General features: G+C 46.5%; 1 protein-coding gene and 1 non-coding gene across 9 annotated transcripts in view; both read right to left on the bottom strand.

Moving 5' to 3' along the window:
* The window catches only part of ANKRD44 (ankyrin repeat domain 44), a 320050-nt gene extending 312831 nt beyond the window's left edge, over positions 1-7219 (bottom strand). For all 8 annotated transcript variants that reach the window (XM_067741110.1, XM_067741112.1, XM_067741115.1 and 5 more), the window contains exon 1: positions 7016-7219. In XM_067741110.1, coding sequence (XP_067597211.1) covers positions 7016-7042 — 27 coding nt within the window. In that variant the 5' untranslated portion in view covers positions 7043-7219. The remainder of the gene's footprint in view (positions 1-7015) is intronic.
* A 6135-nt stretch (positions 7220-13354) lies between these two features.
* TRNAE-UUC (transfer RNA glutamic acid (anticodon UUC)) lies at positions 13355-13427 on the bottom strand. The gene has a single exon. It is a non-coding gene; the product is annotated as a tRNA-Glu (tRNA).
* Positions 13428-13776: the final 349 nt, after the last annotated feature.

Raw genomic sequence — 13776 nt, 5'->3', positions numbered from 1 at the left:
ATGGAAATCTTTAGAAACAGGTTAGAACTGTGATTAAATGTTGCGTGTCTAGGCCTCAGATGTTTCTGCACACCTCTAATGACTCATGAGGGTGTGTTCGAGGGGATAAGAGACAAATGAAAACCAAGAAATACAAGCAAACATTGGCTTAGTAAAGCCTGAAATGGCCCAAAGATGGATTACATGCTTCTTTTCTTTGCTTGGCCCAATTAATAGAGTACTAGACAAATTTTCAGTTTTCAAAAGGAGAGACAAGTGAAAGGATCCTTAAAAGTTATGAATATCATCATAAAAAATTAGAGTCATGAATCATTCATTTCAACCTCTTGGGCGACCAACTCTTTCAGAAGCATCAACACTGATAAGAGAAAATACCTGCTCTACTAACTTTCCAATGGCAGAGCAGAGGGCGAAGATGATGTTGGCAAAAGGGTAGTAAAGGAATAATCAATAAAATGGATAATCTATAAAATGAAGAATCTTAGATAATCTTGGGCTATCTATAAAATGAAAGCAGGGGACAGGGCAGGAATCAGTTCCTGAATTACTGACGTCGGTTAAAACTCTTTTCTGGAGCCAGAAATTAACTGTTTGACTTCGTTACCTGGGGAGCTCAGTTAGAGCTCATCTGCAAACACACCCTTCTCAGCCACTACACCCATGCAGGGGTGGGTCACAGAGGGAGAGAGTGGAGCCCAGGCACTGGAAAGGCGCCCAGTCCAACCTCTTCATTTTACAAAGAGGAGCCTGAGGCCCACAGAGGGTAATCTGACTGGCCAAGGGTTGGCTAAGGCACAATATATGCTACCTCTCCTTTATCTTATACCCACAGCAAACATGGATTATCAATCATCACATTTTCCCCCATCTCTGGCTGCAAGAGCCACAGTGCTCCTGACATATTGCTCCTGCAACCCCTGACCAACTGGTCAGAGCTGATGTGTGAGAAAGAAGCCAATTTGCAACTCAGGCCTTGCATAAGGTTATAAAACAGTCTTTATCATACCAGCTCCCGTGTAAATCTGACTGGAAAGACAGTGACTAGTCTACTGGCCAAACTAGTTCACTATTACTGTCATTTCAATACTGAAGTGAGCAAACATAGTTTATGTGATGTGACCTTGTGTCGAGGTTTACCTGGGACAGCCCTGACTCACACCTGTTTCCTCAGTGTGATATTCAATGGTACCCCCTATCATCCTCAAAGGTGTCCCAGTTTGGATTAACATGATATGGTCATCCAAATTCTATGTAACTCCTAATCACCTACAAACACTTATAAATGTTTATTTGTTTTCTGAGTACACAGTGTGTCAGGAAAAGAACCACTGACCCAGTCACCAGCAGTTTTGCAAAACACTTTCAAATAATACTAAACCCAGATAATCTTTTAAAGGGCCTCAGGGACCACTACTCTCATCAACCTCTTTTATATATTGAGCTTTAATACGGAATTTTCCTTGGGAAAAAACAAAAAGGAGAGCCATAGCTTATGCAATTTTGGAAACCACAGGATTATAAGATCTCTGTAGCCCCTGCCTATTTTTAAATTTCATGTTATAGTTTCGCCTATAAAAATTCACATTGGACTTCCCTGGTGGCGTAGTGGTTAAGAATCCGCCTGCCAATGCAGGGGACACAGGTTCGAGCCCTGGTCTGGGAAGATCCCACATGCCACGGAGCAACTAAGCCTGTGCGCCACAACTACTGAGTCTGTGCTCTAGAGCCCACAAGCCACAACTGCTGAGCCCGAGTGCCACAACTACTGAAGCCCACACACCTAGAGCCCGTGTTACTGCAACAAAGAGAAGCCACCGCAATGAGAAGCCTGCGCACCGCAACGAAGAGTAGCCCCCGCTCGCCGCAACTAGAGAAAGCCCGCGCTCAACAAAGACCCAATGCAGCCAAAAGTAAATTTAAATAAATAATTGCTTGTAACACAACACTGTAAATCAACTATACTCCAATAAAAAAATTTTTTTTAATTCACATTATATTGTTGAAATAGAAATCTTTTTAAAGAATGTTTCAGGCTGGGCTCCCCTGGTGGCAGAGTGGTTGAGAGTCCACCTGCCGATGCAAGGGACATGGGTTCGTGCCCCGGCCCGAGAGGATCCCACATGCCGCGGAGCGGCTGGGCCCGTGAGCCATGGCCGCTGAGCCTGTGCTCCGCAACGGGAGAGGCCACAACAGTGAGAGGCCCGCGTAACGCAAAAAAAAAAAGAATGTTTTAGGCCTATTTCTGGCACAAACGAGTGTGCCTTTCTGAGTTTATATTTACTCTCTGTTTAGAAGAAAAGAAGAAGTAAAAGTTGAAACCTTAAAAAAATTTTTTCAATCAATCCAGGGCTAGACCTTGTGCACCACTGCTGGATTTACACTAAAGCAGCCAGTTGTTAACTGAGAAGCATAAATTCAGTTTATTTGGAAAACCCATTGGTCTAGACATCATAGGTATCACGTTGATGCTCAAGAGAAAGATACCAATATCATCATGTGGAATGTTTAAAATTCTTACCTGGCTACCTAGACAGAAGCTAGAAGGAAATATATCAAGCTGCCAAGAGTAGCTCTCTCTGAGCACAGAGACTTCAGAGGGTTTTAACTGTTTATGCTTATCTAGCTTTCTGATTTTTCTACAATGACCACAGTTTATTTGTTAATGACCAAGAAAAAAATCACCAAGCTACCAACCAACACATCATTCTCCAGGGTAGGGAGGTGAAAGGCAAATGGGATAAGCCAGGCCCCAGTGTGGCAGGAGCAGAGGCCTCAGAGCAGCTCCTGACTCTGCCAGACCTGGTTCTGGCCCCCGAGCCTGGAGGAATGCGGGAGTGTGGCTCACCCGGAGCCTTCCCGGTAAATAAGAACAGGCATCTGTGAGTCCTACGGTGCACTGCCCTCTCAACTATCGTAAGTATAGCTTTGTGGTCAGAGTCCCACCTGTGCAATCAGACTGCCAGGGTAGGACACTGCACTCCATCACTTACTGGGCGTGTGACCTTCAACAAGTCAATTAGCCTCTTTATTCCTGTTTTCTCATCTGTAAAGTAAGAATCACACAACCACCTACCTCCTAGCATGGCTGTGAGGATTAAGACAGACGATTCATGGCAAGGGCCCAGCATACAATAAGATCACAATAATGTAAGCCATTATTAGGTCTCTGCCATGAAACACCAGTCCTCAAGTGCCCTCCCCAAACCACGTGACTGCATCCCAAGACAACTAGAGAAGGGTCCACAGAATAAAGCCTTTATTTTCCCTTCTTCTCTGCTGAAGTCAGGACTGGACACAGAGTTTGCTGTAAGCCCAGTGCTGCCAGGAGCCCCGGAAGGACAAGGGCAGCCCAGTAAAATATGTAACGTGTCCCAAGACCCCACACTACGGGCTAGAAATGCTTCTTTCAAAGTTACAGGATTTCTAGTTTCTTGCCACTGCCACGGCTGCCAGCCACTGCCTTTGGCAAGGAGGTGGGTGACTCAAGTGTGAGCTATAGGACTTGGCAAGAGGACACCAAACCAAAAGGCCTCCAGGCAGGAAGCTCCAAAAAGGGCCCCCTGCAGAAAGAGTTTGTCTACAGGCAACCCTCGAGATGGAGATGGCATTCCGCTGTCACTAGCAAATTCAGGAAGAAGAGTGAATATTTCAAAGGTCCAATAGCACTTACCATTCTGCTTCAGAACTTTGAAAAACTTTTCTGGGGGGGCCAGGCTAAAGATATGACCACACTCTTAAAATCACTGCAGTGCCTTCACTACATGACATAAAGAACACCCCCCATAGCCCTGCAAAGTTCAATATCAAATAAAATTGCAAAGAATTTCACGTCTATCTTCAAACAAAATGTATTACATTTGGATGCAATGAAATTTTCTTTCCCAAACTTAAAATTACCTCACTTTACCAAAGATATAAATAAACCTCCCAACGTCCATCTATGAGGAAATAATTGCATTATTAATGTTAATTACATAGGTGAGTGTGTGCTGTGCTGTATAGGGTGATCAACTTGACCTGATTTGCCTAGAATGTCCTGGTTTTAGCACCAAAAGTCCCACATCCTCGAAAACCCCTCAGTCCTTGGCAAACCAGGAAGACTGGTCCCACTAACGCTGCAAGAAAATTGATGTGTGTTTTGTGAAGAGGAAAACAGAAGAGACAGTTAAAATGCAGAAGTACTCAATGCGAAGTCTGTTTGCAGCAATAGCTCCCAGTTCCTTTTCATAGTAAAAAAGAAAAAAAAAAAAAACACCACACTTGCCTCTCCCTTCCCCCTTTCTTTCTACTCTCCCAAAACAGAGTTAGGAAAAGGCATTTTCCTCCTCTTGCATGATGGAGATGTCAGCACAGGACTGACTGTTGAGGTGTTGACCGTCATCGCCAGCAAGCTCCCGCACCCAGCTTCAGCGGGACCGGAAACGTCACCTGCTTTCATGTACACGTGAGACTTACATGATGTTACAAACCAATGTTACCTCACTTTAAAAAATAACAAAATAAAACTCAAAAAAACAAACAAAACCAAAATAATAAAACAAACAACTAGTGATTCAGGTTATCAACAGCAAGAATGTGTCCTCAAACTAAAAATCCAAGAACCCTGGCAAAAATAAGATCCACCTTGCAAATAGGGTGTTAAACAGATGAGAGGCAATTAACAAGTGACTGCTTTACAAACAGCTGAGTGGAGACCTAGGCACTCTTCTACAAACTCTAAGGCCCAGATTCAAAGCAAGTGGCTCCCTACCCACAATAGTGAAGTAAAGCTCCTGCAACAGGAGTTTAAGCAAAGGGTTTTGAAGCCTCTGGTGAGGTTAAGAACCAGCTTCTAAGAATTTAGTTTCAAACTGAAAGGTAAGACCATCTAAGGCAAGAAAGACCACACACTTCCTGGACCTAAAGCCTCGCAGAAACCATCACTGTTCACCACTCCATGGCACCCAGTCTACCTCCTCACCCAACCTCCCTCCGGTTTTGCCCCAAGATAGGCTGGCAATTTGTAGATGCTCTTGAATCTTAGAACTCCTTAGTTTCCCTTTATGCATCAGTAAATGGAACCAACTGAAGGTCATACAACTTCTTTCCCCCCACAGTAATACTAGTTTGTTGGGGGAAGGGTTGGGATGTATTCAGAAACACTTTAAAAGAGAAACTATCTTTGAAAGTCCTACTGTGATAAGTCCTGGAGAATAACTTCCTTTCTTTCTAAGACCAAGTACACTTTTCACTAGTGTTGATCTGATTGAGGAGAGGATGCCTTCTTGTCAGCTTTCCAACACATCCAATGACAAGATGGAGGGAGGTGTCTTAACCCCTAGAAGAAAGCACAGGAACCTGGAAGGCAGGAGCCAGGAGTGCATCTCTACCCTACAAGTCAACAGCTGGGTCCTTGAGGAAGACATGCTTCCCTTCTCTATACCTCAGTTTCTTCATTTAAAAAATCAAGGATCTGGGTGAAGATCATCTTTGGCATTCCTTCCAGCTCTAAAATTCTATGTGAAATTCCTCTGTGTATGTGAAAATGACAACGCCTATTAGAAGCATTTTTTGTACTCTGAAGATGAAGATTTAGGCATTAACAGAGAAATATAGTAACTTGCACTGGCAAAGATAACAAGACCAAGGCAGACTAAACTTGGAAGATTTAAAACAACCAAATGTCTAACAGTTGTTAAGTATGTGACCAAAAGGTTGAGGGGAAGCCTAAACTAGTATCAACTTACAAGCACTCTTCAATGCTCTGGAACCAATGCGAACAAGTAGATTCATCACGATTACCAGCTGCTGCTCCCCCTGCTAAATTTAACGATAACGTGAATTTTAATTCAGTGATCCCTCCCCCACACAGAAAAGAAAATTTTAAAAGCCTGAAAATACTTATGGAAAGCAAAGCAAAACTTTAAAGGCAGGAGAAAAATTATCGTGATGACTGACTGCATTTAAGTCGCAGGAAGTTCTGGCTGGATACTGAGGACAGCGAGGCACGAGGCGCAACCCACTGGATAAGTATGAGATGTTTAACACCAAGGACTGGCATGTTTAACCGTGTGTGTCAAAGTCAAGACTGCCTTGCCGCCTACCGGGACCGCAAAACAATGTTCATTTCACTATCCATGAATAAATAGCAGAAGAAAAAAAAGCAAGCTGTTTCCTTTTTTCGTAGGACGAGCTGCAGAGTTTTGTCATGCAACTTGGTTGGGCGCCTGTGAGTGTCAATGCCCTCAGAGCAGCGGAGTCCGCAAAGGTAGGGTGTTTCCATTCCACAGACCTGAAGTGAGGACTGTCAACCGAGCCAGCAAATAGCCCCACCTTTCCGAGCAAAGGACTCCAGAGCTACCCTGTGCGGTAGCCCACAGTCTGTGAGTGAAGCCCCGGGCCGGACTTCGCTCCTCTTGGGAGAGCCGCGCCAAGGGCCCCCATCGCGCACCACGCACACACAGCCTCTGGGCTACTAAAGAGGAAGTCAGGATGTCATGTCAAGAGGGTAAAGACAGCCCGACCACACGAGAGCCGCGGTATGGGCCAGTCTCCGGCTTGGCTGGGGGGTCTCTTGGCTTGTCCCAGGCTGCCATCCCTTCTCCCTCTCCATCCACGGTCCTCCTCCCGGCGGCGCGGACCAGCCTCCCCTCGGCCCACCGGGGCTGGCGGAGCCCACGCTGCGCAGCGCCACAGGAGCCGGAGGAGCACCTCGAGCCTCCCCTCCCCCTGCCCAGCCCGGGCCCTCGGACAACGCACTCCCGCGCACCTCCGCACGCCAGCGGGAGCCCCGCCGCCCCTTCCCCAGCCCCTGGGGCGCCCCGGCCGCCGAGCCGTGCGCGCAGTTCCGACGGCCCAGGGCGGGGACCGAGCCGGGGAGCAGAGCTGCAGCCGCCGGCTTTCGGAGCAGCCGGCGGCCGCACACACTCCTCCCCTTCGCCGCGAGTAAACAGCTCGCTGGCACGCTCCGCGCCGCGCCCCCATCCCCCCGCCGCGGCTCCGCGCCGCCCCGCGCGCCGGCGCCGCCGCCCCCTACCTGGTCGGTGAGTTTGAGCACTGCCATTCTTCTGCTCCTTGGCGCGCACACACATACAGGTCCCCGGCCCGCAGATGTCACGCCAGGAGCCGGGGAAGCGGAAGGGACTGCCAGGGGAAAGGAAAAAAAATCTGGCTCCCGAATTTGACAGCCCTCCCCCTGCTCCTCCTCCGCCGCCTCCTCGTCCTCCCGCCGAGAGGCTGACACTGGCTAGTAGGGTTTGCAGCCGAGCCCGCCCGCCTTTATACAGGAAGTACCGGCTGCTGCCAGCCGGGCCGCCACTGACATCACCGCGCGCTGCCTCGCTCGCCGCCTCGACGCCTGGGCCGACGCTGCCTCCTGCCGCCCGCGGCCGCGCCTCGCAGCCCGCGGCCCTCGGCGCCCGCCCACGCCCGCGCCCGCCCCCGGCGCGCCGCCGTGGGGCCGGACTGTCGCCTGCTTCCGCACCTGCACTCTGCGCAGGGGTGAGCGGGACCGGGGCCCGTGGCTGCCCCCGCTGCCCCCACCCAGGGCATGCACGATTAGAGGCCCCTCTCCCGGGGGGCTGATCGTGACCCCCACACACACCCTCGCCCTGTGTCTCACACAAACACCCACAAACACAACCTGACGAGCAAGCCCTGTGGACACACCCCGAGGGACAAGAAAGGCTGCACTCACACGCAGCCAACTTCAACCCTGGAGATTGGATCACACGCCTTCCCCTAAACCTCTCCCCCTAATCCGGAATCAGACTGCACAGCACTTCAACTTATCCCACCTGGGCAAGGGGCCACTATGCTGATGCTCTCTTTGTGTAATACGGGAAGGCCCCGACGCTAATTCTTTAGCGAGTGTTTGTCAAACATTTGGAGGGTGGGGACAAGGGCTCTGGCCCTTGCATCTTGTTCTCCAGCTACCTCCCAGTTGGACACGCGCAGAACCCCATCATTAAATTCAAACTTTGGGTGTCGATTTGGGGAGGAAGGAGGTGGAGCGGAGTTACCAGAGAAGAAAAGAGGTCTTAAATTACCGCATTAATTGGCATTTTGAGGATTTCCACCTGTTCTGACTCATTCATTTCTACAAAATCCAGTTACCATGCTCTTCAACAGATAGAAGACCCAGCTGTCAAACAGCATGGGATACACGCACAACGGTAATAGTCATAATCAGAGTAAAGTGTTAATACTTGTGGAATCTGAAGCAAACGCTTATTCATTCAACAACCATGTACTGACTGCTGACTTTGTACCGGATACTGGCTAGACACAGTATGTAAAGGGGAGCATAAACATCTAAGATACCTAGTCTTAGGAGGTCTCTGACATAAATAGTCATCACTAATGAATGTAATTACAGAATGAGATAAGGGATCACAGGGGGAAAATAATACTTGTGAAGGAATCCATGACAGAGGAATCAGGCCAGACTGGTAGGTGAGGATGGGCTTCCCTGTGAAAGAGACAAGAGTTGAGATTCTTCAGGAGAAAGGGTTAAGTGGGCAAGTGTATGGGGTGATGGTCCCAGGCAGCCCCACGTGCCCCTGGCATGCCATGGAACAAACCTACAGTTGAACGGCAAACCAAAACCACAGTATCTACCCTTCATTCACAAACCAAATGTGGACTCTTCCTCCCCACTTTCAGAGCCTCCCCAAAGAGTCTCTGTGAGAAAGGAGAGGAGGGATGGTAGCTTTTGCTTAGTATCCTCCCATTTATTATCTAACCGTGGGCTTGGAATTCAGTCACACAGGCAAGGGGAACCAAGAAAGCACTCTCCTGGCTTCCACTCCACTATCCTCAGTGATGCACAGAGACAAAAAAATTCCACTCCAAGGCCTCCCTCAAACACAAAATAGTTTGCTTTTGCTGCATCTATGAAGCAGTTCTTCAGTGCTGTTGTTGGTGTGTCTATTTATTAATATCATCCTGCATGGCTTTGTAACTGAACAGGACACTGACTTCTCTACCTAAATATAGCTGTCTTTCAGAAGAGTGATAACATATGATTTGATTTGGCAGATGTACTCAAGGTCCACTTACTTCATCATGGGCATGCCTACAGGTAAGTTCTTGGGACCTCGTTTGAAAGGAGGAGCAAGCAGTTCTCAACCCTTTCAGACCCATCATCCCTTTTTATAACTAGTATTTTTAACACTCATTACTATGAAATGAAATCCATAGGTAATATTACCTACCTAGGCAAATTTCCCTCCAAATCAATATAATGTCCTAATTGTATAATAAAGGAAAAATAAAAGGGAAGCAGTTTATAATTAATGTGTATTTCAATAAGTAAATGCTATAGCACAACTCTATTGGAAGACAAATAGTAAGATGCTTGCACCTGTATGTAGAACCATTGTGAATGAGAGAACGACAAACGCAATCCAACTTGAATGTTTTATTAGCAACTCACATATAAACATTGGTGTTGTCATTGGTGACATGATTTTGTGAAAGGTTGAATAGTTCCTGGTCAAGTTCCAAACAAAATAAAGAGCGGAAGATTAAGCTAAATTTGCTGATATGGGTGCATTTACCAGAAAGTCTGGATTTAATGTGTGAGCTCATGAATTGAAAGTAACTCCAACAGTTTGCTTCATTGGTTAAAAAAACTCAGACTCAGTGGTGGTCTATATTTGATGAGATGGAGATGACAGAATGTCCCTGGTACAATGTAGAGGAAAAAAAATCCAAAGGTTTATGGAGACGGGAATGTTGGAGTGATTTTATCATGCATACTGTATACCCACCCCCAAACTATAAACCCCTACAGTAAGGCATTGAAAAATACATTAGTGGGACTTCCCTGGTGGCGCAGTGGCTAAGAATCCGCCTGCCAATGCAGGGGACACAGGTTCAAGCCCTGGTCTGGGAAGATCCCACATGCCACGGAGCAGCTAAGCCCATGTGCCACAACTATTGAGCCTACACTCTAGATCCCACGAGCTACAACTACTGAGCCCGCGTGCCACAACTACTGAAGCCTGAGTGCCTAGAGCCCGTGCTCCGCAACAAGAGAAGCCACCGCAATGAGAAGCCTGCGCACCACAACCAAGGGTAGCCCCTGCTTGCTGCAACTAGAGAAAGCCCGCGTGCAGCAATGAAGACCCAACGCAGCCAAAAATAAATAAATAAAATTTTTTTAAAAAAGAAAAATACATTAGTACGGGGAGCACCAGAAAAGCTCTGTGGTAACTGGATATGATGGTGGGAAATGCTTCCATTGAGATGACTCCCTGATTTCTGCGAGAGTGGGATCCTGGGATGTCAAAGGCCAAGTGGCAGCACTTAACTGGCAGGGACCAGGCAGACACTTACTATACTGGGTAGCAGGGACAAAGTGGTACTCAAAGGTCTTGACCTACAGGGATATTTCGTAATGCCCTAGGTGGCCACAGGAATGAAATATATGGAGAGACTTCTGAAATATTCTTTGATCTCTTTAACAAGTAAAACTCTAGGTCTGCTGCCTGAAACCTGACTTGAGCCATCAAATGAAATCATTCTTCTCATCCAGTTTCCATACCTCAGCCAGTTCACAGACACAGACCTTGATTGAAAGGGTAGCTGGTCCCCTTGAAGAAGAATCTTGCAGCATTGCCATAAATATATACTACAAATCTTCATCCAAGCCTTCCCCAGGGGAACCTGATGCCATTTATTAGGGTGACCATACACTGGGAAAAAGGAAGTACCCATCTATTTCAAGGATTATTTGATATTGTTTCTGAATTAATGTTAATTCCTGAGATCCAAAAATATCACTGGGTCCACCAATCAAAGTGCAGCCTTATGGTAGTCAGATGGTAAATGGAGTTTTCACCCAAGTATATATCATCATGGATCCAGTAGGTTTGCAGACCCACCCTGTGGTTATTGCCCTACTTTTTTTTTTTTTTTTTTTTTTGCGGTACGCGGGCCTCTCACTGTTGTGGCCTCTCCCGTTGCGGAGCACAGGCTCCTGACACGCAGGCTCAGCGGCCATGGCTCATGGGCCCAGCCGCTCCACGGCATGTGGGATCCTCCCGGACCGGACCAGGGCACGAACCCATGTCCCCTACATCGGCAGGCGGACTCTCAACCACTGCGCCACCAGGGAAGCCCCTGCCCTACTTCTTGAATATATAATTAGAATTGACATGCCCAGTTACTGGCAGAATCACCACATTATTTCTCTGACCTACAAAGTGAAGGCTATTGTAGTAGGAAGGGCCAAGTGGAAGCCTCTGGAAATTTCCTCTTGCTACTAGGATAGAAAACCAAAAGCAATACCATATCCCTGGAGAGATATAGAAATTAGGACCACCATAAAAGATGTGGATGATGCAAAAGTGGTGATACGATCACTTCCCACTTTTAACACACCTGTTTGACCTATCTAGTGGCAGGTGGATTTTGGAGAATAATTATGAATTGTTATGAACTTAATCAGATGGTAATGCCAGTTGCAACTGCAATTCTATATGTGCTGTCTTCATCTATTCCAATTTGCACTAAATCTATTTTCTTTTATGTGGCGAGGCCAGCAGCATACCTTTATAGTCTTGTCTGTGGGATATAAACTCCTTTGCTCTCTGTCATAATCTAGTCTGCAGAGATCTTGATCACTATGTTAGATTCGTCAAGCTGATTAGACCTAATAAACAGGAAGTAACAAATACTTTAGACTTTATTTTTTTTTTTGGCCATACACGCGATGTGCAGGATCTCAGTGCCCCGTCCAGGGATGGAAACTGTGCCCCCTGCAGTGGAAGTGCAGAGTCTTAACCACTGGACTGCCAGGGAAGTCTTAAAATTCACCATCTTAGTGAAGTTTCTGGAGATCCAAGTGATCTGAAAGATATCAAGATATCCCTCCAAGGTGAAAAACAAGTTGCTGCACCTTGTACCACCTACCACTAAAAATGAGACACAATACTTGTTGGGCCTCTTTGGATTTTGGAAGAAATATATACTGCATTTGAGTGTGGTGCTCTGACCCATCTACCCAGTAACTCATAAGGCTGGCATTTTTTATCAGGAGTAAAGAAAAAGAAGACTCTGTAACAGGACCTTATGATCCAGAGGAATCCCATGATACTTGAAGTGTCTGTGGCAAACATATACATATACATCTGCCACTGGCAAACTCTAATAGAAGATCCACAATGCAGCTTTCTTTAGTTTCACAGCAAAGCCATGCCCTCTTCTGCAGATAACAATTCTCCATTTGAGAAACTGTACCTAGCTTGCTACTGAATTTGAATGACTGGCCATGAGACATCAAGTGACTATGCAACCTCAGCTGCCCATTATGAACTGGATGTTATCTGACCCATCAGCCCATAAGGTTGGGCATGCACAAGAGCAATCCCTCATCAAATGGAAGTGGTATGTAAGAGACAGCTTGAGCTGGTCCAGAAAGCACAAGTTGCCTTAGCCAGTGACTTAGATTCCTTTGATTCTTACTCCTGGTATATTGCCTCCTCATCATCTTCAATCAGTTAACTGGTTTACATACAGTTCTCCTCAATACACTGGCACAAGCTGGAAGTGGTCTGTTCTAGCATTAGAACTCCCATGAGGAACGCCCCTGATGGTAGTACTGAAGGGAAATTCTCTCAGCACAAAGAATGTCCTGCAGTGCATTGGGTGTCTACTTTGCCTGGATTGAGAGATGGCCAGAGGTATAGACCTACACTCATTCATGGGCAATAGCTGATGGTTTTCCTGAACGGTGAATAACTTGGAAATAAAAGATTGGGAGACTGATGACAAGGAGGTCTAGGGAAGAGGTATATGGATGCACTTCTCAGAGTGGGCACAAAGTGTGGGGATATTTGTGTACACCAAAGGGCATCCACTCAGATTTCAAAATCAGGGGGATGACACATTTGATGGAGTTGGCCTCTTTTTCCACCTACTGCAGTGCTTGCACAAAGTAGCCATGCAGTCAGGAGCAAAGGATATTCATGGGCTCAAGAACATGGGTTTCCCCACAGTAAGGTTCATATCTACCAACATCAGAGATCACCCGTTGAGTTCCAATATGGCACTATTTCCAGGAGAAAATAGCCAGTAACCTAGTAACAGATTGACTGATTATACTGGACCCCTTCCATCATGGAAGGGACAGCTATTTGTCTTACTGGAATAAACACATATTTTGGATATAGATTTGCTTTCTATGCTCAGAATATTTCTGATATTATTATCAACCATGAACTCATTATACCTTACTCACTGTTATGATATTCTACATATTACTTCTTTCCAGGGAACTCATTTCATAGTAAAATAAATGCAGCAATGGACTCGTGCAAATGGAATTTGGGGGGGGCGGTGCCACACTGCACGGCTTATGGGATCTTAGTTCCCTGACCAGGGATTGAACCTGGGTACTCTGCAGTGAAAGTGCAGAGTCCTAACCACTGGACCACCAGGGAATTCCCTGGAATTTGCTAGTCTTATCATATGCCCCACCAGCCAGAAGCTCCTGGAAGGATGATGGAATAGCCCACTGAGTTCTGGTGCCAGTTAGGAAATAACATGTTAAAAACTGAAGTTCCGTTGTATAGGATGCAGTATATGCTTTGAGTCAGTGCCAATACATAGTACTGTTTCTTTCAAAATACACAGGTTCAAGAATCAAGGGGTGGGGAAAGTGGAAGTGGTTCCTCTCATCATTATACCCAATAATCCACTCACACAATTTCTGTTTCCAGTTCCTGTAACTTTGAGCCCTGATGGTTTGGAGATTTTACTTCCCAACAGAGGAATATTTCCACCAGGGAT

Source organism: Pseudorca crassidens, chromosome 6 (genome assembly GCF_039906515.1).
Source record: "Pseudorca crassidens isolate mPseCra1 chromosome 6, mPseCra1.hap1, whole genome shotgun sequence".
NCBI classification, from domain to species: Eukaryota; Metazoa; Chordata; class Mammalia; order Artiodactyla; family Delphinidae; genus Pseudorca; species Pseudorca crassidens.
The sequence above is the reverse complement of the archived record's forward strand: the minus strand, read 5'-3'. Positions and strand labels throughout refer to the sequence as shown.